Consider the following 21,719-nt stretch of genomic DNA (forward strand, 5'->3'; position numbering starts at 1 on the left):
AGTAAAGTAAAGACAAGGGGAGCAGTATGAGGAGAATACAGACAAGGACAGCACTATAAAAAGAATACAGACAAGGGTGGCGCTATGAGAATACGGGCGAGGTTGCTGCTATGAGAATACAGACAAGAGGGGCACTATAAGGAGAATTCAGACAAGGGGGGGCACTGTATGACACTGGGGCAGATGTATGAAGCTCTGGAAAGTGATAAAGTGCAGAGTGATAAACGACCAACCAATCAGCTCACAGCTGTCATGTTACAGGCTGTGTTTGAAAAATGAGAGGTGGGAGCGGATTGGTTGGTCATTTATCACTCTGCACTTTATCACTTTCCACAGCTTCATACATCTGCCCCAATGTTTGTTAATTTGAGTACCAATAGGCTATGAGAAATTAGCCAGAATATTAAATTGCAATTTTCAAGGGGCAACATGTTTTTATTTACCTGGAAGCCATTGACCCCAGTTATGCCTCTGCTGTCTGCATGTCTTACAGGGTGTCTTGCAGAGTGAAGACCACACTGAACTGATAACAAAGGACCTTGAAACTGATGCAGAATTGAGTTTTACTCATCACCAGCAGCGGTTCTTACCTTCCTCCTGTGGTGGGCTGCCCGAGCTGCAGCATCCACTAGGCTCAGCTGTGGTCCAGCTCCTATCCATTGCGCAAGTGCAAAACAAAATCAAACCTCATGGATGCATAGTAAAAATAGCATCAGCTAGCGAGTGCATCAGCTGCAGCCCCTAGAAGCCAAATAGGGCTCTATAATAAAACAGAAGTGGATTCCCATTGGAAGCGCTCTAACTGCTAATGGCAGTTCCATCCTGCCTATCTGATGTGTGCTTATTAGAAAGTGCTTCCAATGGGAATCCACTTCTACTTTTATCATAGCAGCCATGGGGGGAAGGTAGGAACCGCTGTTGTACATAATGGGGGACTGGGGGGCTCACAGGGGAGTAGTGAATTTTACTGCAGCGGGGCTTCCCCTAGGTAAAGTCCACCACTGCCACTATGGCGGAACTGTCTATATCCACTTGGAATTATACCATCATCATCTTTATCAGTACGCACTTTTTGATTAAGATCTTTCATGTTCCTCACATGGGGCCTTATTCAGCTTCGGACGGAATTGCACAGCTGCTGGCAAGCAGCTGAGCAATTCCGTCTGTACAGATATGGTAATGCAGCAGGAGGCATCGCGCCTCCTGCTGCATTTACTTATCCGAGCTGTGTTGTACAACGCAGCATCTGATAATCTGCTGGAACATTGGCCGCCTAGGTGACCCATGGGGTCACGCAGCCGGCCGCCGCAGTTGAGAGGAAGAAGCCAGGAAATCTCCGTCAGCTGATGGAGATCCTGGCCTCTTCCCTCCCCCCCAACAGCAGTGACATGCCTCTGTTTCGGGAAACGGAGGCCATCACTGCCCCCTCCCCACCCACAAACGGCAGCAAACTGTCAATCACTGACAGTCTGCTGCTGCTCTGTGTACGTATACACAGGACCTGTACTGTACATGCGCAGTATGGGTCAGGCGCCTGGGCAGATTCCTGATCATCAGAAATCTGCGTTCAGCAATGCACTAGCATGCACTGCTGAATGAGGGCCATGTAGCGATAATTGTAAGATCTCTTCTATTGTAATCGTATAAAAAATGCTTGTGTGTGTGATTTTAGCTGCAGCCAGGATCTTTTGAGATAAAGTAACACAACTCTCTTCATATGGAATCTGTGGTATTTTATATCATATCACTTTAGGAACTAACAAATAGTTCTTTAGCTTTTTGCCAATGTAAGAAATGAAATGATAAGTTAAAGCATTATTGTCTAAGTGATTGCTATTTGATGACTATTGCTCTGACTTGATGGCTATTGCAGTAAATATAGCCTGCAGTTCACATGCTGAGATCGATACAACTGCATCCATTGTACAAACTGGACATTTAGTGATTCAGGATATTTGCATCAATTCACTAATGGAAAAGCAAACAATCTGGTAGATAAAAAGCCTTTGTAAATAAACAGTGTAGAAATAAAACGTTAAAATCCATATAGTCTGCATTTAACGTTCACTCATAATTACAAGGTTAAATTATAGTAAAAAGCTAATAAAAACAGCCCAAAGGTACTCAAACATCTTTTATTGTACTTTTATATTTATGTAATGTAGTGTGATGTTGTGGGGTAATTAGCTCGGTAGATTAGCATCAGTGGTGCTGTGATTAGGTGCAGAATTAGAGTCCACACATTGCGTTCCAGTAAAAATAAATGAAAATGGTGCTTTACTTCCAGCATGGAAATCAGTAAACAGAAATAGAAAATAATAAACAACCTAGCCCTCTCTTAGGGCACTAGCTCACTTCTTGAACCCTCTCTATATAAGAAGCTAATCTGCATGAAAGTCTCTCACAGATTGGTTGTCCTTCTGCCACATGCAGAACTAGACACTGGTCTCCTGGCCTGGTATAGCTTTCTTAGCTTCTTGGCTGCCGCCTCTCCCAAGGACAGTGTCAGAGGTATAGGGGTCTCCCTGCCTCCTTGCAGGTATGATCCTGACCACCTGGTCTGCTTCACTCACACTGCAGCCCCACCTGGACTGTCTGACTGTGTCCACCAGCAGCCTCCCTCGGGCTCTGGTCATATGGCAGGCATTAGGCATCTTCCCACAATGCTTTTCTACTCTGGGTGGGCGGATGTGTCCTGCCACACACAGAATCAGCTGCTCACCAGTGCCATCTCTGGTGATACTGCCACAGTAGCTATTTATGAACAACTTTATAGAAATATTGTTGCTGTAGGACTCTAGAGCAAAACCAAGGGGTTTATTTACTAAGCATCAAGTTCTTAAACCTGTGTTTATGCTTCGAATTATAAAGGACAATGCTTTACTAGCTTTTTTTTGCTAGTAAAATCATAACCCTTTTAAATTTTGGGCATAAACACTATTGGAAGCGCAACCTTATTTTTACTAAATATCCCCCCTAATTTTTAGTGAATTCAATTGAACGCAAGTTTGTTTAGCTGTGGGAATGAGTGCCTGAAGCTATTCAATTGTCCGCATCATGCCTGGTAATTAAGTTGGGCGATGTAGTTTACCACGCCTAATGACCGGGGCTTAGTTGTGGTAAACTGCAAATTTTGACTAAAGTGCCAGGAGCAATGCTGTTAGCACATGTGGTGAGCCCTTATATAGCATTACAACACTAGTTAAGCCGGCTTTCTGCTTGCACCTCAGGAGGATGTGAGCCAGTGGCGGAACTAGGGGTGGTGTAGCCGGTGGCTTGCACCAGGGCCCCCTGTGGTGCAGGGGCCTATAGCCACCTGCATCCAACAGCGCCGCTGCACCCGCTGCCAGTGTCCTCCGGGCCCCACAGTATTTAAGTGTAGTGCAGACCGCAGTGAGAGCAGTCCGCACTACAGAGTAACAAATACACCGCCGCCAGGGGCGGATGTGTGCTTGTTATAGCAGCCAATGAGAGTCAGGCAGACTCTCATTGGCTGCTTAGTCCACAAAGGGAGCCGGCTGGAGTTCACTCATGAGCTCCGCCTTCCGGCTCCCCCCGCAGCGGGTGATGGAAGAGACGTCATGATGTCTCTCCCATAGTGCAAAGCAGGTAAGTTATCTGGGTTTTTTTGTGTGTGTTTGAAGGGCACTGACACTGCATAGGGGGGCGCTACTGGGGGCACTGTATAGGGGGGATGGTCGCTACTGGGGGCACTGTATAGGGGGAACTACTGGGGGCAATGCATGGGGGGACTACTTCTGGAGTCAATGCATAGGGGGGACTATTACTGGGGGCACTGCATAGGAGGGACTACTACTGGGGGCACTGCATAGGGGGCGCTACTACTGGGGGTACTGCATAGGGGGACTACTACTGGGGGCACTGCATAGGGGGACTACTACTGGGGGCACTGCATGGGGGGACTACTACCGGCGGGCAATGCAAAAAGGGGGACTACTACTGTGGCAATGCATAGGGGGACTACTACTCGGGGCACTGCATAGGGGGGACCACTTCTGGTCACACTGTATATGGGGCACTGCATAGGAGGAGCACTACTGGGGGCACTGTATATGGGGCTCTACTGGGGGCACTGTATATGGGGCACTACTGGGGGCACTGCATAGGGGGGCCCAAAGCATATTCTTGCACCTGGGCCCACCGCTCTCTAGTTCTGCCACTGGTGTGAGCAGAAATCTTCTAGTCACAGGTTTGCAGCGTGGCCAATTGAATAGCACTGGGCACTCCTTCCCAGAGCTAAACAAACTTACGTCCAATTGAACTCCCCTCTATGGTAGTGCTAATTATTTATCTTAATCCAGAGTCTATTTTACAATACAATAGCTTTAGGGCAGATATCCATGACAAGGGGTACAAGATATCCATTTGGAATGGGTATGAAATAGTTGGGGGGGAACAAATATAGAAAGTTATTAAAACATGATAGTAAACAGAGCAGGTAGGTGTAATTCCCTGTCTTTATAGCCTGCAGGGAGCAAAAACATAAATCTATATCTTGCATTTAAATTTCCCTGTGATAAGTACAATCATGTATTTTTTTTAGGTTATTGTCTTTTAAAGGAATAAAAAGAAATAGTAAAAATAATATTCTCTTAGCAAAACTAGACATTTGACAGACGGAAGCACGAGAGGACCCTGTAAGTATCTATTAGCTGATGCAGTAGATTATCAAACTATAATTTTTTACACTTTTTTAATAAATATGCTGGAAAATATGAGAGATCTTCAAGTGTATTTATCACCATCTGCACTTTAAATGTGGATGCGATAAATATTTTCCACCTAAATTCGCAACGTGAAAATGTACATTTTCACGCAAATTTAGTAAGAAGCTATTACAAGGAGATGGGCTGCAATAAGAGCCCACCCCTGCGAAGAGCTAGAGCAAAGTGGTAGCTGAGGAGATCCTCCGTATCCCTCTCCAAAAACAGTCCAGATATAGGGCAATATTCAATTACCGGAGAAAAGCCGTTTTCAGCGAGAAAGTTTCGCCGATGATGTCATTTTGCCAAGCGGAACATTTCTGCCGTATTTAATTGCAAAGACTTTTCGCCTAAGTGGATAGTCAAAGCATTCAGATAGGCGGAAAAGATTTGCAATGAATGGAGGCGGAAAAAAGTGCAGTTTTGGGGTGCACCGTTGCGGGGTCACCTCTGCATCCTTAGAATATTCCCCCGAAGGCTAACACTGTAAAAAAAAAAAACACTCCAGAACACCCCAAAAAAGTACTTTCATTTTGGGGGCGAAAAACACCAAAGTTGGGGGACACACTTAAAAACTAGCGAAATAGACTCCAGGGGGTCCCCCAAGTATGCCCCAGGTGTTTTTTTGATTGCAGGTGCTTACGGAAGTTGTATTTATTTATTTATTTATTTATTTTACTTCATTTTAACAACTGTAGAATATGATACACCCCATTTTCAGGTACCCCAAATTTGCTGGGACTACTTATTTTCATCTAAAAAACTTAAAAATGCTATTCTTCATCACTCGTTTTTGACAGGACTTTCCGCCTGTCCAAGTTTCGCCGGGTCCCGTTTTCGCTTCCATTGCAATTGAGCAGGACGAATAGCGGGGACTAGCGCCATACTTTTCCGGAGCCAAAACCAACGCTGTAGGCAGAAAGTGCGCCTGGCGAAAAGTCCAGGACTTTTCGCCGGCAGTTGAATACAGGCCATAGTAGACTTGGTAAATGCCACTGCATAGCAGCCCCCATAGAAACATGGGGGATACATTTGCGGTCGGAAATGGATGGGGCCATGGCAGATATGAGACATAGAGTATCTGCTGCAATCCCTCCATAGCACATCTGGGAGATCCGTAATATTTCTGGCAAATATTAATTAATAAGTCCCATAGAGTATTACCGACCTAGGCAGAGGAAGCAGAGAATAAAGTGTTTAAGGTGTGCACAATGAAAGCGGTTTCTTCCAGTTTGTAATATAGTAATGACATTTTTGCCAAATTAAAAACCAAAAGCCAGCAATAGTGTTGTATAATAGGTTGGAGCAAGTGAGAAAAAATGTAATAGTTAAATATGGTTATTAATCATTTTTATTATTATATATAAGGTCTCTGTAAGGATTCAATAACACATACAGTCAGGTCCATAAATATTGGGACATTGACAGAATTTTCAGATTTTGGCCTCTATTCACCACCACAATGGTTTTGAAAAGAAAAAAACAAGATGTGCTTTAACTGCAGACTTTCAGATTTAATTTGAGGGTAATTACATCCAAATTGGGTGAACGGTGTAGGAATTACAACAGTTTCAATATGTGCCTTCCACTTTTTAAGGGGCCAAAAGTAATGGGACTATCAACTCAAAAGCTATGTCATGGACAGGTATGGGCTATTCCCTCATTATTTCATTATCAATTAAGCAGGTAAAAGGTCTGGAGTTGATTCTAGGTGTGACATTTGCATTTGGAATCAGTTGCTGTCGACTCTCAATATGAGATCCAAAGAGCTGTCACTATCAGTGAAGCAAGCCATCATTAGGCTGAAAAATCAAAACAAACCCATCAGAGAGATAGCAAAAACATTAGGTGTGGCCAAATCAACTGTTTGGAACATTCTTAAAAAGAAAGAACGCACCGGAGAGCTCAGCAACACCAAAAGACCCGGAAGACCATGGAAAACAACTGTGGTGGATGACAGAAGAATTATTTCCCTGGTGAAGAAAAACCCCTTCACAACAGTTGGCCAAATCAAGAACACTCTCCAGGAGGTAGATGTATATGTGTCAAAGTCAACAATCAAGAGAAGACTTCACAAGAGTGAATATAGAGGGTTCACCACAAGATGCAAACCATTGGTGAGCCACAAAAACAGGAAGACCAGATTAGAGTTTGCCAAACAACATCTAAAAAAGCCATTACAGTTCTGGAACAACATCCTATGGACAGATGAGACAAAGATCAACTTGTACCAGAGTGATGGGAAGAGAAGAGAAGGAAAGGAACTGCTCATGATCCAAAACATACCACCTCATCAGTGAAGCATGGTGGTGGTAGTGTTATGGCGTGGGCCTGTATGGCTGCCAATGGAACTGGTTCCCTTGTATTTATTGATGATGTGACTGCTGACAAAAGCAGCAGAATGAATTCTGAAGTGTTTGGGGCAATATTATATGCTCATATTCAGTCAAATGCTTCAGAACTCATTGGACAGCGCTTCACAGTGCAGATGGACAATAACCCGAAGCATACTGCAAAAGCAACCAAAGAGTTTTTTAAGGCTAAAAAGTGAAATGTTATGCAATGGCCAAGTCAATACCCTGACCTGAATCCGATTGAGCATGCATTTCACTTGATGAAGACAAAACTGAAGGGAAAATGCCCCAAGAACAAGAAGGAACTGAAGACATTTGCAGTAGAGGCCTGGCAGAGCATCACCAGGGATGAAACCCAGTGTCTGGTGATGTCTAGGCGTTCCAGACTTCAGGCTGTAATTGTCTGCAAAGGATTTGCAACAAAGTATTAAAAAGTGAAAGTTAGATTTAGGATTGTTTAGTTTGTCCCATTACTTTTGGCCCCTTAAAAAGTGGGAGGCACATATAGAAACCGTTGTAATTCCTACATCGTTCACCTGATTTGGATGTAATTACCCTCAAATTAAATCTGAAAGTCTGCAGTTAAATCACATCTTGTTTGTTTAATTTCAAAGCCATTGTGGTGGTGAATAGAGGACAAAATATGAAAATTCTGTCAATGTCCCAATATTTATGGACCTGACTGTATCATATAAATTAACTACATAATTATGATGTGTATGGTCCATTCCTTTATTATAATGATGTTACAAGGACTCATACTTACTCCTGTCTCCTCTGTACAGTACACATGGAATACAGATGAAGAATTTCTCTTTAAAGCAGTGATGGCCTTTGTCATGCGAGCTCATGTGAATAATACAATTGAGTAAGTTCCAAATATATCCACCAACACTGACTACATTGGAGACATTGGGTGGAGCAGATGCTGAAAGTGTATTGATACTGTAATTGCTTATTCCTCAATGTTGATATACTGTTTGCATAGCATGCTACATACAGCCTCTGCACATGACAGAACATGAATTGCAGTTATGGACTTATAATCATTTTATTTAGCCTGATTTTTTCGACAGTAGGAGAGAAGTTTAGATTTGTGGCAAAGACTGTTCTAGATTTTTTTTTATTATTATTATTATTTCATCAGCTTTGTATAACAGTTTGATTTGATACATTACTTGGCACATGGTCCTTATTTTATCAATGGACAGTATATTGTTGTATGCAGTTTTTACTGTTTTATATGAATTATAAGTGTAATATATGTTAGCTCGCAATATACAACATTTTTAAAGAGTGTATTTTATATTCTAATAGTGACTGATTGAACAGATTTATCCACCAGTGCTGTAATGGTGTGTACACACTGGGCGATTAAAGTGGATGACTGAACAATAATGATATCGTTATCGTTCATTCGTCCACTTTATCGTCCATTTTTAACACAAAAACGATGAACGATCACGACGACGCGCGTTCCCGCGGGTCATTCGTCATCATCGTTCATCGGGTTAACATGCAGGCCAACCTGACGATGTCGTCAGGTTGCTGCATATTATGGAATGGGGGAGAGAGCCCGGCGCTGAATGATATTGTTAATGATATCATTCAGCGGGTGTGCTCAATGTCACGAACGACATTGCGCACACCCTGCCGGGGACACACTAGACGATATCGTTCAGGGAGCATATCGTCTAGTGTGTACGCACCATAAGTGTATATTATTTTCTTGTGATCAATAGGCTAGAGATGCAGACATTTGTTACAGCTGTAGTGGAGTCATCACTAGCAAAATGTAAATATTCAGCGCTGAGTACACACTAAACAGATATATCTGCAGATGATGGTTGTTCGTACACACTGGACAACCATCATCTGTGTTCTGTGTGTTGGTGGAGGGCAGGTCCTGCTGGCCGAGGGTGTGTCGCGTGGCTGTCGCTGCAAGCGTATAGGTGGTCGGCTGATCACCCGTACACACAGCACGATGCCCCAATATATCTGCAGATATATAATGGGCATTGGCTGTGCAGAACAGCCGATGCTATATGTCTGTGAACGATGTTGCTCACAGACATATCGCTGGTACACACTGGCCGACGGGCACCTGATATATTGGTCGATCAGTTGATCAGCCAATATATCTGCCAGTGTGTACCCAGCTCAACATAACAGATATTATGCTGGGAACACACAGAAAGATCTGTACCACCAACGACTTGAAAGATATCTTTCAGTGAAGTCATCCTGTTACATCTCTGAACAGGCAAAGTTGACGATATCGTCCACATTGGCCTGCATGTATGAACGATCATAGATATCATTATCGTTCATGCGGGAACGTGCATCGTTAGACGTTCACTGCATAAAAATTAACGATATCGTTCATAGATATTGTACCGTGTGAACACACCATAACTCAGGCAGTGCACATAGCAAGGGAAGATAAGGATATGGGTAAAAGTACAGTAGGGGGGAGCAAATAAGAGACAGGGGGATTTTTATTGTTTATTTATTTTTGGAATAAAATTGTCCACTACTGGAGCACACAACATTGTAATGGAGCAAAATGTGAAAACATGGAAATGATTATACATTGTATTATATCATGTTTAAGTGTTAGAAAATTAGAATTTTGTTTCTTTACCCCATTATGTTAAGCTAATTGGACACTTCATACACATCTTTTCTTATAGGCCCACTTTTCTGGTTCTCTAGTTGTCGTAACATAATGTGTGTGTTGTGGATTATATTTCTCCATTCACACATAAACACACAGGAAATATTGTGTGATAAACTTTATTTTGACCAGAAAAGGTAAAATTCACAACTTAAAATTGAAGATAAACAAGAAAGATATATTAGAGAGTACACTATCATAACAAAGAGAAGTTACACAGTTACAGCTTATGATACAACACCACCTACTGTCCCTCCAGTATAGTTTTCAAGCAACAGGTGGCCTTCAGCTGTTGCTATATTCCAACATTGTGCATCCCACACTACTATGATCATGCAAAGACTGTGTACATTCTCTTGATGCATGTGCTCTTTGTAATTGAGTAATTCATTAGCACAGAACATGCTCTAGGAACAGACAGCCATGCTCCTGACCATAATTGTGCATACACACGGTCAGATTTTTCTTCAGATCTGAACGATAATGATTTTAAAAATCGTTCATATCTGAAGGAAAATCTAAGATATCTGACATGTTTGAACGATGAACGATGCGCGTTCCCGATGGTCAGATAACAATATCTGACATCTGATGTGTTTGCAGTCAGTTTTGGACGATTTCAGTCATTTTAATGCAGTAAAAAATCGTTCATATTTCAAATCGTCGGTCAAATCGTTCAGATCGTTCAAATCGTTCAATCGTCCATCTGACACATCTGACAAATCTGACCGTGTGTATGCACCTTAACTGTATTGAAGAAAATATAAACTAGCGAGGATTAAGATCATTGTTTCCATTAGAATTTTCTATTATGGTCACTGCAGGCTAAGCACACTCAAATTGGAGGCAAAGATTAGCAGCCACAGGGAATTTAGTTGCCTGTGACAAACTCTTACGATCATTCACACCTTGGTGCACTTTCAATGGGCTGTAACCTGGTCTATTTTCGGAATATTGAAATTTATATGGGCTGATATGAAAATGTATGCTCTCAGGGCCGCAACTAGGGGGGGGCTAGAGGTGCACGTGCACCGGTGCCGGAATGCAGGGGGTGAAAAAGGGATGACTCATGGTGGCTTGGGGGCTGGAGAGTCAGAAATGGCCATCCAAAAATGGCCACCACCAAGGAGGAGACAGATGCTATAGGTACTTACTGGACCTCTAGTGTCTGCAAGTGCCGGGAGAAGATGCTGAAAGCTGCATCTTCTCCCTTTAAAACCCCCTGGCAATGAGCATGAAATCCCCTGGCAACGATCATGTAACCTCGCGGCAATGAGCATGTAACTCCCTGGCAATGAGCATGAAACCCCCTGCAACGAGCATGAAACCCCCTGGCAATGAGCATGAAACCCCCTGGCAACGAGCAGGTAATTTTAAAGTAATTAGAAGCCTAATGTAAGTCACTATACCAGGGACGTTTTACTAGTGCACTGCCCTATGGAGGAGCAGGGACAAAATACAGGTACGGGAAGGGAGGGGGCGCAAAATTGCTACCTTGCACCAGGTGACAGATATCCTAGTTTCGGCCCTGATGCTCTACTTTATTTCTGTATTAAGTGCAGATAATGACTGCAGTATTATAAAATAAAAGAAGCTGAACAGTTAAAAATCAAGAATTGCTGTCACTGTTGGGGAAGAAGTCTCCCAGGGATAAACCATTCAAAAGTAGCATGAATCATGGAATGTAAGGAAAATGTACATCTATTTAATGCACTTGGTAGATTAAGGTACATTAGCATATCAACGCAGAAGCCAAAGGCTATGTAATCTTCACAATGAAAAAATGATAAGTCTAAATGATCTGACTCTGGCATACCTATTCAATAGCTGTTTGTATTATGCTTATTTTAGCCACAGTTGTTCTATTCATATGTATTCATATGTATTCATATCTGGTTAAGGCACTTAAAATATTTTTAGTTTTTTTCTTACAGAAAATCTCATTAAAGTACACTTTACAGTTCATAACGAACCTGTCACTGCGATCGGGACTGCGATCGCAGTCACTACGCAGACCCATCACAAAGTGATTGACATTAAGTGAAGTTTGTGGGAGGTGACGGGGGGATGGTCGGAGAAACGCAGGCGTGCCAGGTTGTTTCAACGCGGTTGCAGTGGCATGCATAAATTATCCTCTGCAATGCCATCCGCAGCTCGAGTACACACTGCGTGCGATGAGGTTAGCAATTCCTGAGTAAGGTCAGAGCTTGTGCAAGTGTGAGTGAGGCTCCGATTGTACTCGATGTTAACAATGGTTTGTTAAACAATTCGGATGTGTTAACGAAGTTTTGCTAAACAATTCGGATGTGTTAACGATGTTTTGCTAAACAATTCGGATGTGTGTAAGTTAAGGTGGGCGTCTTTATGTGGTGCTGCGACGGCATAGCATATCATTGCAGTCAGACTGCTATTTATTTCAACCTGCACTATCCACTAATTAGAACAAATAATAGCACCATATCTCATTATTTTACATCTGAGTCCTGCAGTTATAAAGCTTTATATATTGCTACTGAATACACTTGCTGGTTTTTTTATGTTATTGTTGTTGTTTGTACACAGGATTTCAAATATTTTGCTCTGCAACGTGACACAGAGAGTCTCCTTCTGGTTTGTGGTTACTTCTCCTTCCAATAGGTCGGAACCTATTTTAAGCACAGAAGTGGAAACTGCAATAAGGTACATGCTGAATACATTGCAGGTGAATGCTTTATGTCAGGTGTGTGATTTATATAGGCTACAAAAATATTTTAATACGTATTTTAAGAAATCTTACACTCAGACCGATAAAGTGGGCAATCGGGCCGATATCGTGCTAATTATGATGACTTGTAGTAAATCAAGTGCCTATTACTCCACATGAGGGCAATTATACACATTTATTTCCATGCATACAAAGAAATAAATGTGTATAATTTCCCTCATGTGGAGTTATAGGCACTTGATTTGCTACAAGTCATCATAATTAGAGCAGACATGCACCAGCCTATACTTGCAAATGATACGCCTGAAAACATGTATATACACTTATATACAACACTGACTCAAGACGATTTGTGTTACTTAGGTCCGTCTTCAATGCAAGAAAGGCAGTGACTATGAAAGTCCTATTTTATCAAACAATTACCTCTGTTAAAGTTGTTTATACTATAAGGTGAATGTTACAGAGAACATAAAAATCATAGATGGAGTATAGAAAGCCAGTGTACTGTATACAAGTCCTGGATGTATGGCTGCTTTCTTCTCCAGTCATATAGATGTATTAAAACAACATTTACTTACAAAATTTATTACAAATGCTACTAATAGAAATAAAATGAAAAACATTTTACTGTCACTTGTGAGGTAAGAATTAAAAAAAGGCGGAGTTCTGTTTTAAAGACATCAAGTAAGTTTTACTATATAGGGACAGCATATCTTAATGGTAATGATTATGTTTAGTAATACAAATGAAAAACAGTTAATTACTTGTACTGTATGTAAATGCTATGGAAAACCATATTACTTAGTTACAAATTTTCTTTGTTCACAGACTTAAAAGAAACCGGATTAACAGCGCTTTTCTACTAAGTGATAGCACGCTGGAGTTTGTAGACATCCCCCCTACAATTGCTCCCAAAACAGAATCCTCCAGGCCATCATGGCTTATAGTATTTGGGGTGGTACTTGGTGTTCTTGGAGTTGCAAGTATTTTCTTTGTTGTGTCAGGACTCAGGCGCAGAAGGTAATTTACAGTCCTCTCACTGTTTTCTAAACTAAAATGCAAACAAATTCAATGTATAAATCAATACTGCTCACAGCAATTGATTTTAAGATGCATCTACAATTTGCAGATATCCGGAGAGGTGCTTCTATAAGAATTCACAAACTATTAGTACAGAAATGAAATGGGTTTTATGATATAGAGGAATTAATGTGGCTGTGCTGGACTTCGGGTATATATACTAAGTATTGTGGTGTCATGTAGAATATCCAGATGTGTCCTAACCTCAATCCACCATACGGCACAAGAGGCCTGACGTGACTGTGCCGCACAGAGAGGTGTAGTGTACCGTCTTTTTCTTTGTATTTAGCGTCTATTACACACTGCAGGCGCAGCGTCTAATTCACAGCTGTATAAATGTCGCACATCAAATTGATCAGTGTAATCTAGCAAAGTAGTTTTGTCGCTTTAAAGTTGTTTCATTTGTGCAAATAAGATGCACATTTTAAGCTAAAAAGATGCTTGGTGCAGCCGAGTCACCCTGGATCTGGTGCACCGAGAGGGCACAAATGAGGCCGCAGTGTCTAAAGGACACATCTGTATATTTGCTAGTTACAGATTGTCACATAAAATAAAAGCTACCTGATAATGTGACACTGGTAGAGAGAAACTAATGGCCAGAATGGCTTTGTGTGAAAATTTTATGCAGAAGCAGGAATAGCACATTTACATAGAAGGACACTGGCTATGGATTCTGTACATTCAGATTTTTATGTCACGTCCTGTTTATGACATACCACATTTTTAAGTCATTGTACTAGATTAGTATTTGGTAAATACAATAAGAGGAAATTTTCAACATACTCATTTTTGCAGACAGCTCAGCGCCATCGGCAGCATGTCAAACATTTTATCTTTTAATGTTGCACTGTGCCAACTTTCTCCTGTTATGGGTGCTGTAAAGCATGTAATAAAAGCAGTGCTTTTTTTTTTTTTAATGATTAATTTTGTAAACCATCTTCTATCACATGACCAGTAAGAGCCAAATAGCTGTGTGATTTTTTTTTTCCACTGCTCAGTGCAATGTATCAATGCCACAAATTGGACAGTATGGTAGGAGTGATGATGACAATACCTGCAATTACAATATGTGATGTGCAGGAGTGTGAAAGTCTTTTTTACGTCTTAAGCATGTGGGCCACTTGAATTGTACAATGGCAGTTGGCTGAGAGAGGAGCAATGCCTACTTTTAATATACAAACAAAAATGGCAGCTGCTCAATCAATCTAGCAGTACTATCAGGTGCATGAAAGGGAGGGGTCATACTAAGTAGAAAAAAGAGGGGGATTTAACCCCCTATTGTACCTCAGCGCACTGAATAATACCTGCAACAATATATGAAGACTATATGGTCATAGAAATTCAGAGATATCAGTTGCATGCATTTGCAAATACATGGGAGGCTGCTTGGCCACGTCACGGCTTCTCTGTTACCAGCAGTCCCTAACACTAAGGGGTTCACATCCGGGGCGCAGTGCACCCCAAAAACCGTCCAGCCCAGGACCCCCCCAGGGCATCACACGAAAATGGAAAAAGAGTGACAGTGCAATGTAAAGTATAGCTGTGTGTGAGTAATCATTAAGTGTGGAATGAGAGGTTAAAATATATGTGAAAAAATACATGAATAATAAACAAACATAAAAGGTGATGTGAAAAGCAACTATGTGTATTAAGTGGTGATGCCCTGAGGAGGCCCAGCCAGACCAGTCCCGGGGGCCCTACGCCCAAATGTTCATGCATGAAGGAGCCAGCATTAGTAAGGCATGCTGGTTCTAGTAGTGCTAGGTGGAGTTCCCAGGGGTGACTCCCAGGTAAGCTGGCTCTCAATTTGGATGCATTTATGTATGTGCCTTTATCATGAGGCCTTACAATTGACAAAATTATATATGTGCCTTTATCATGAGGACTTATAATTGGTATATTTTACATTTGGGGTGAACATTTGGGCGTAGGGCCCCCGGGACTGGTCTGGCTGGGCCTCCTCAGGGCATCACCACTTAATACACATAGGCCCTCATTCAGAGCCGTACGCTCTGAGCAGAGCGCACGCTCTGAATGAGGGCCGGGCTCCATTTTCATGGAGCGTCCTCCTGGACGCTCGTATAGCTGTGGGTCACCACCCACAGGCTATACGAGCGTGCATTTTGATGGCCGCGATGGTCGTGACCATCGCGACCATCGAAATTGCGAGCCAGAGCCTGCGGTTGAGGTTTTCAACCGCAAGCTCCGGAGTGATTTTGGCTCTATCAGAGCCAAAATCACTCCCACTGACATCACTAGTGATGTCAGTGGGCCGGCTTCTGACGGGAGGCGTTCCCGTGGGAACGCCCCCGTCAGGGAGGCACGCCCACCAAAGGGGGCGTGCTGTCAATCAACATTGACAGCACGCCCCCTTTGATCGGACACAACGAGCGAAGGAAAGTCCTTCGCTCGTCGTGTCTGGCGCATGCGCACGACGGAGCTCCCTCCGTCGTGCGCATGCTCAGTGCAGACCATCGACCCACTTGCGAGCGGACAGCCGCTCGCGAGTGGGTCTGAATCAGGCCCATAGTTGCTTTTCACATCACCTTTTATGTTTGTTTATTATTCATGTATTTTTTCACATATATTTTAACCTCTCATTCCACACTTAATGATTACTCACACACAGCTATACTTTACACTGCACTGTCACTCTTTTTCCATTTTCGTGTGATGCCCTGGGGGGGTCCTGGGCTGGACGTTTTTTGGGGTGCACTGCGCCCCGGACGTGAACCCCTTAGTGTTAGGGACTGCTGGTAACAGAGGCCGTGACGTGGCCCAGCAGCCTCCCATGTATTTGCAAATGCATGCAACTGATATCTCTGAATTTCTATGACCATATAGTCTTCATATATTGTTGCAGGTATTATTCAGTGTGCTGAGGTACAATAGGGGGTTAAATCCCCCTCTTTTTTCTACTTTTAATATACCCTAGGGTTATCCTGAAAAGATTCATTGTGCAAAGTTCATGTTCAATGACACACAGCAATAAAATAGAAATTACTGTATATTTCACTATTCTATTCAGAGTTATGGTGCCAACTGCCAGACAACCAGATCTGCAGGCAACTTGGCCTTAAACATCAAGAGCCAACCTGTACAGGACTAACAGATCACAGATAGGGGTTTCCTTTTTCAACATCCAAGATTTTCCATTTTCCCTGATCAAAACTGATGACTGTTTGTGCAGCCACATGTACTGCAATGCCTGGCCAGACACATCTGAGATGACCAAACTGGCTAACAGCCAGAACTGGGTGCAGCTTGTTAATAAATAAACCTGTTACTTTCACTTGTTACATTTCCAAAAGTGATAACGTGAGCTTTAATAAATTTGCTACAGATATATTAGTACCTTAATGATCTCATTTCTGAGCTTCAACTTTAATCTGATTTAGATTATTATGTTTTATATGACTATATACCACTTCAGAGGTGAGTATATATCAATGTTAGACTCTTAAGGCCCCCATACACGGTGAGATTCAAAGTTGGTAAGATCAGTTGTACGATTTCCCTAGAAATTCTTCATAAGATGTGGTCAGATGGTGTACGATTGAACATTAAGATCATTGAATAAGATGCATAGAAGTGTATCACATCGTACACGATCAGTTGAGATCTCTCTGCAAAACCATCTGATCGGCGATCCAACTAGACGACGGCGGGAACGCACATCGGGGTCGCAGAAGACTCAAAATACAACTATTTTCAAACGATTGGTCTGTCCAACCTGTAGAAACTGCCAAAATCGTGTTAAAAATCGTCCCGTGTATGGCCACTCTTACTGTAACTTAAGGTGCCTGTCTGGGAAGCTGTATTGTCTGATAAATGTTAAGGCGTTTGGTACTTGTGTACTTTACGGACTCATTGCAGAGAGAACCTACACTCATAATTATTATCCATCATGGCAATGTCTAAATCCCCTTCACGGAGAGGACCCTGACGTCATCAGCCTGTGTCCAGCGTCATTCCCTACCATCGAAGTGGGCATAGAGTGGAAATATAACCTTGTGGCGAGCGTAGTGATCCACCGAGCCCGAAGCGTGGCGAGCAAACAACTTTCTTCTTTAGGTGAGGACTTCCAGTACTTGAGTATGTAAAGTACACAAGTACCATTTAAAACATTCATTGGGTTCTCTCTGCAATGAGGGCCTGATTCAGAGCCGGACGCTATTTGCGAACGGTCGTTCAGAAAAAGGGGCCGGCTATTTAAATTGAGCGCTCGCTCTTTGCGGTCTGTTGATGCCTCTATGTCTGAGCGAGCGAACGAACGAAACATGCGCTCGCTATTTTGTAAAGACGCCCCCTGGCCGTTCGCATCATACGTCATCTCCGCTATTTATTAGATTAATCGAGTACATCGAAAGGTGTCTGAACTGCTCGCAGTGCTTGTGGTAGATTTTACTTCCCGCAATCATGCGAGCAGTTCAGGCTAAAAGACAACCAAGTGACGTGATCGATGACGCTCCCTTACTAATTATGCACTCCCATTAAACGCCCGTTTTGACCGTTAGGCATGCCTGCGTTCGGATCTCCACTCCCCGTTTTCAAGCACCTTCCCCTTTTACCACCCACAAACGCCTCATTCTGTCACTCAAATTAGCAGGCCCTCGCTGTTTTGCGAGTGCACAATTTCCGACCGCAATGACTGGTTGGCGCATGCGAATTACGACCCATACGCATGCGCAGATGTGCGAACATCGCTCTGAGCAAACAATCGGCCGCTTACAAGCGGCTCTGAATCAGGCCCTGAGTCTGTAAAGTACACAAGTCTCTCTGCAATGAGTCCGTAAAGTACACAAGTCTCTCTGCAATGAGTCTGTAAAGTACACAAGTACCAGGAGTTTGTCTCCAAATACAAACCTATTTTCTTCCTTGTGATATCACGCTCACTTTGAGAGCAATGTAATTGGTCCCAATTTAAAAAAACCAACTGATGCTGGATGTAAAATTAGCAACTAATAGCCGTGGCTGGCATAATCGCTTGCATATCACGCAACTATGAACCAAATCCAAGTTCACAAAATACAATAAAATGTTATTAGGGTTAATGATTTCTGAGAGTAGAAATGACTGCTCACTGTGTCATAAACCCTTGAGATAGGCATTATTCATGATCACTGAGTTTCTTATCATAAGTACATAAGTGCATATAAAATAAACCTCATTTGATCAAGGTTCAAGGAAAAATGCAAGTGATGTTGGAGGGACATCAAGTTTTTCTCACCATTTCTTGAGAAATAAATGAAGAGTATACATTACAATAATATTACATTTTGTTCCAGTATGCATCATTTGCAATGCCCGGAGCAGTGTAACAATGTACACCTCCTTTATTACTGTTATTGCTGTAGTTTATATCTGTACCCCTGCAATATGCATGGTTTTGCCCTTGGTTCCACTTACATATCAGATGGTTTTGTTGGCTCACTATGTACTGTATGCCTGTGTCGTGTCCTAGCACTGTCTGTGTGCCTTTGGCCCACCTTTCTCATTAAATGAAAACCATTCCCTTCATCAGATGATAACAGTCACCATTAGACCAATGTTATTTAAGTAAACCGGAGCACACCAAAGTAACCCATGGATATACAGTGAGGACATGCAAATGACACACTGATAGGGAGCGATTCAATTCAATGCAATGAATGCAATGTGAAGTTCTAGAATGGTACATCGCGTCCATCCACATTGCAAGTTTTGCCTTGCTTTATAGAGGTGAGCAGGACAATTTGTGATGCCGGAAGTGGAAGGTATTACCGCCGGTTCAAATCCCGACAGCGGCAGCCCGCCAAGTGTGAAGATCCTGATCGTCCCTAAGGTAAGTATCGCTAACCTAATTCTACCCCCTAACCCTAACTGTCCCTTAGGGGTGACTAACCCTAACCTCCCCCCCAAGTGCCTGACCCTAATCCCCCCTCTAAGTGCCTAAACCTAACCCCCCCTTCCCCGCTGCCTAAACCTAAGTCACCCGGGGGGGTGCCTAACCCTAACCCCCCCTTCCCCTAGCCTAACCCTAACCCTCCCGGGGGGGGACCTGACCCTAAGTACCCCTGGGAGCCCTAAACCTAATCCTCCCCCCTCCCCCGCGGCTGTCCGTGCCCGGCGCCCGGCTTACCTTCGTTCGGTATGCCGGGTGTCGGTCTTCCGGCGTATGGTTAATGACAGGCATCGAGTTTTCAACGCCTGTCATTAGTACCACGCCGGGATTAGAGAGTCTGGAAGCCGGCGGTCGGCATTTACACCGTCGGCTTCCAGACTACATCCCGCGATGCCAGTGGTATCATAACTCCTGTAATTAAATTGCTGACCTGGTCAGAAGTGAATACATGGCTTCAGCACTCTAAGGCAGCAATGATAACCACTGTGCAACCATAATAAATCCCTGAGAGGAGATGTCCTAAAAAAGATTTATTGCAGCACTCAGATGTTCTGACAGTGAAAAGATGAGGATTGTTTCTAGGATGAGAGTCTCATGTGTGAGAGCGTAGGTGATCTTCTGTATCAAGGTTTACGGGAGGTTTGTAGTATAATCATTCTGATCTGGTAAAACATGGTCATTTTCCACTTTGTCATTACATTTGGTAAGTAGACTTAGAAACAGCAACAAGATTATATGTACAGTAATTGCTGTTACCTTTATCACAGAAAGAAGAAAACACCTGGAACAGAAGTACATGATGAAGACGGGATGGCATCTGTACAGACAAATGAGATCAGTGAAGCTGGAGCAGAAAGCACATTATTCTGAAGTAGACAATGAGGTCTTTGCGGACATCACAGCCTCTTAGAATGACGTTTTTACATTTCTGATTGACTCTGCTCATCCTTTGGAGACGTTATCCCATAGGATTTACCGTATTTGTGAACTTTTTCAAAATAAAGCATAAGATACTGGCTTTCTTACAGCAGGAGACTGAATATCTTGAGTGGATAATCTTCTGCGTTACCAACTTGCAGAATTTACTAAGGACTAGTCTGGCATCTTACCAAACAATGGAGAAGTGGTGTTGATATTTTGAGGTATATTTAGGTTTTTAGAAGTGGAGATGTTGCCCATAGCAACCAATCAGCTTCTACTTAACATATATCTAGCACCTTCTAGAAGATAATAGCTAGAATCTGGTTGATTGCTATGGGCAACATCTCCACTTCTAAATACCCGCACTTTAGTAAATATACCCCCTGATGTCATATTGCTAGCTAGAAATTCATGCACTAGGATAACCTAAATGTGTATAACTATAATAAAATAGAAAAAGGTGCAATGATATATAAGCTGTTTCTTTTCTTTCTTTTTTTTTACTAGCATTAAGGAAACTCAGAAATGTAAAACAGATAGACTGCTGTAATCAATCGTTTTTTGTAAATAACAATAAAAATCAAGATAATAAAAACAAAAGTAGGGAAAAAAATGGAGATTATATATGCCAGAGTGATGCTGTGCCATAATGTTCATCTTATTAACACTACTGAGACATTGGACCTCATTCAGAGGCGGTCGTTAGTTGCAAGCGGTCGCTCTGAATCAGGGCAGCCGCTTGCATCCTGAACGACCACCTCCTTGTCGATCTAGCGACCGACATGGGTGATGGTCGCGATGGTCAAGACCATCGCGACCATCGGGGCTTACAACCAGACCCTAAGGTTGGGTCTGGGCACTCGTAAGCCCCAGGGAGCTTCCTGCTCTGATCGAGCAGAAAGCTTCCCACTGACATCAGCAATGATGTCAGTGGGGCCGCCCCAAATGGCAAGCGTTCCGGCGGGAACACCTCCGTTTGGGCAGGGATGCCCCCTGCCCGCCTCCCAAACGGGGCGAGCTGTCACTCACCATCGTCAGCTCGCCGCTGTCTGCTGCGAGACCCCTAGCGACGGAACGTCCATCGCTAGCCGGGTCTTGCGCACGGCGGTGCCGGCTCCGTCGTGCGCATGCCCAGTGGGGCAACATCGAGTCGGTTGCGAGCGCTCAGCGTTTGCGACCGACTCTGAATGACCCCCATAGACCTAAGCAAATCAAGAGCAACATAAAAAAGGCTCAAAATCACATTGCACTGCAGGTGGCAGGGGCAAATGCAGAATTTTTTTTGGGAGGAGGGTTATACATATATATACTGTATATAGATCATACTTGCCTTCTCTCCCTCATTGTCAGGGAGACTCCCTGAAATAGCAGCAAT

At 42.9% G+C, this 21,719-nt stretch overlaps 1 protein-coding gene across 1 annotated transcript in view; it reads left to right on the forward strand.

Annotated features, from left to right (window-relative positions):
* The window catches only part of CLTRN (collectrin, amino acid transport regulator), a 97,306-nt gene extending 76,468 nt beyond the window's left edge, over positions 1-20,838 (forward strand). The window contains exons 5-8 of the mRNA XM_088451576.1: positions 7,864-7,946; positions 12,318-12,434; positions 13,288-13,479; positions 20,191-20,838. Of these exons, the coding sequence (XP_088307702.1) occupies positions 7,864-7,946; positions 12,318-12,434; positions 13,288-13,479; positions 20,191-20,293 (495 nt within the window). The 3' untranslated portion in view covers positions 20,294-20,838. The remainder of the gene's footprint in view (positions 1-7,863; positions 7,947-12,317; positions 12,435-13,287; positions 13,480-20,190) is intronic.
* The last annotated feature ends 881 nt before the right edge of the window (positions 20,839-21,719 follow it).

The sequence above is a fragment of the Taudactylus pleione genome, unplaced genomic scaffold, assembly GCF_031769625.1.
Source record: "Taudactylus pleione unplaced genomic scaffold, aTauple2 ptg000026l, whole genome shotgun sequence".
Classification (NCBI taxonomy): domain Eukaryota; kingdom Metazoa; phylum Chordata; class Amphibia; order Anura; family Myobatrachidae; genus Taudactylus; species Taudactylus pleione.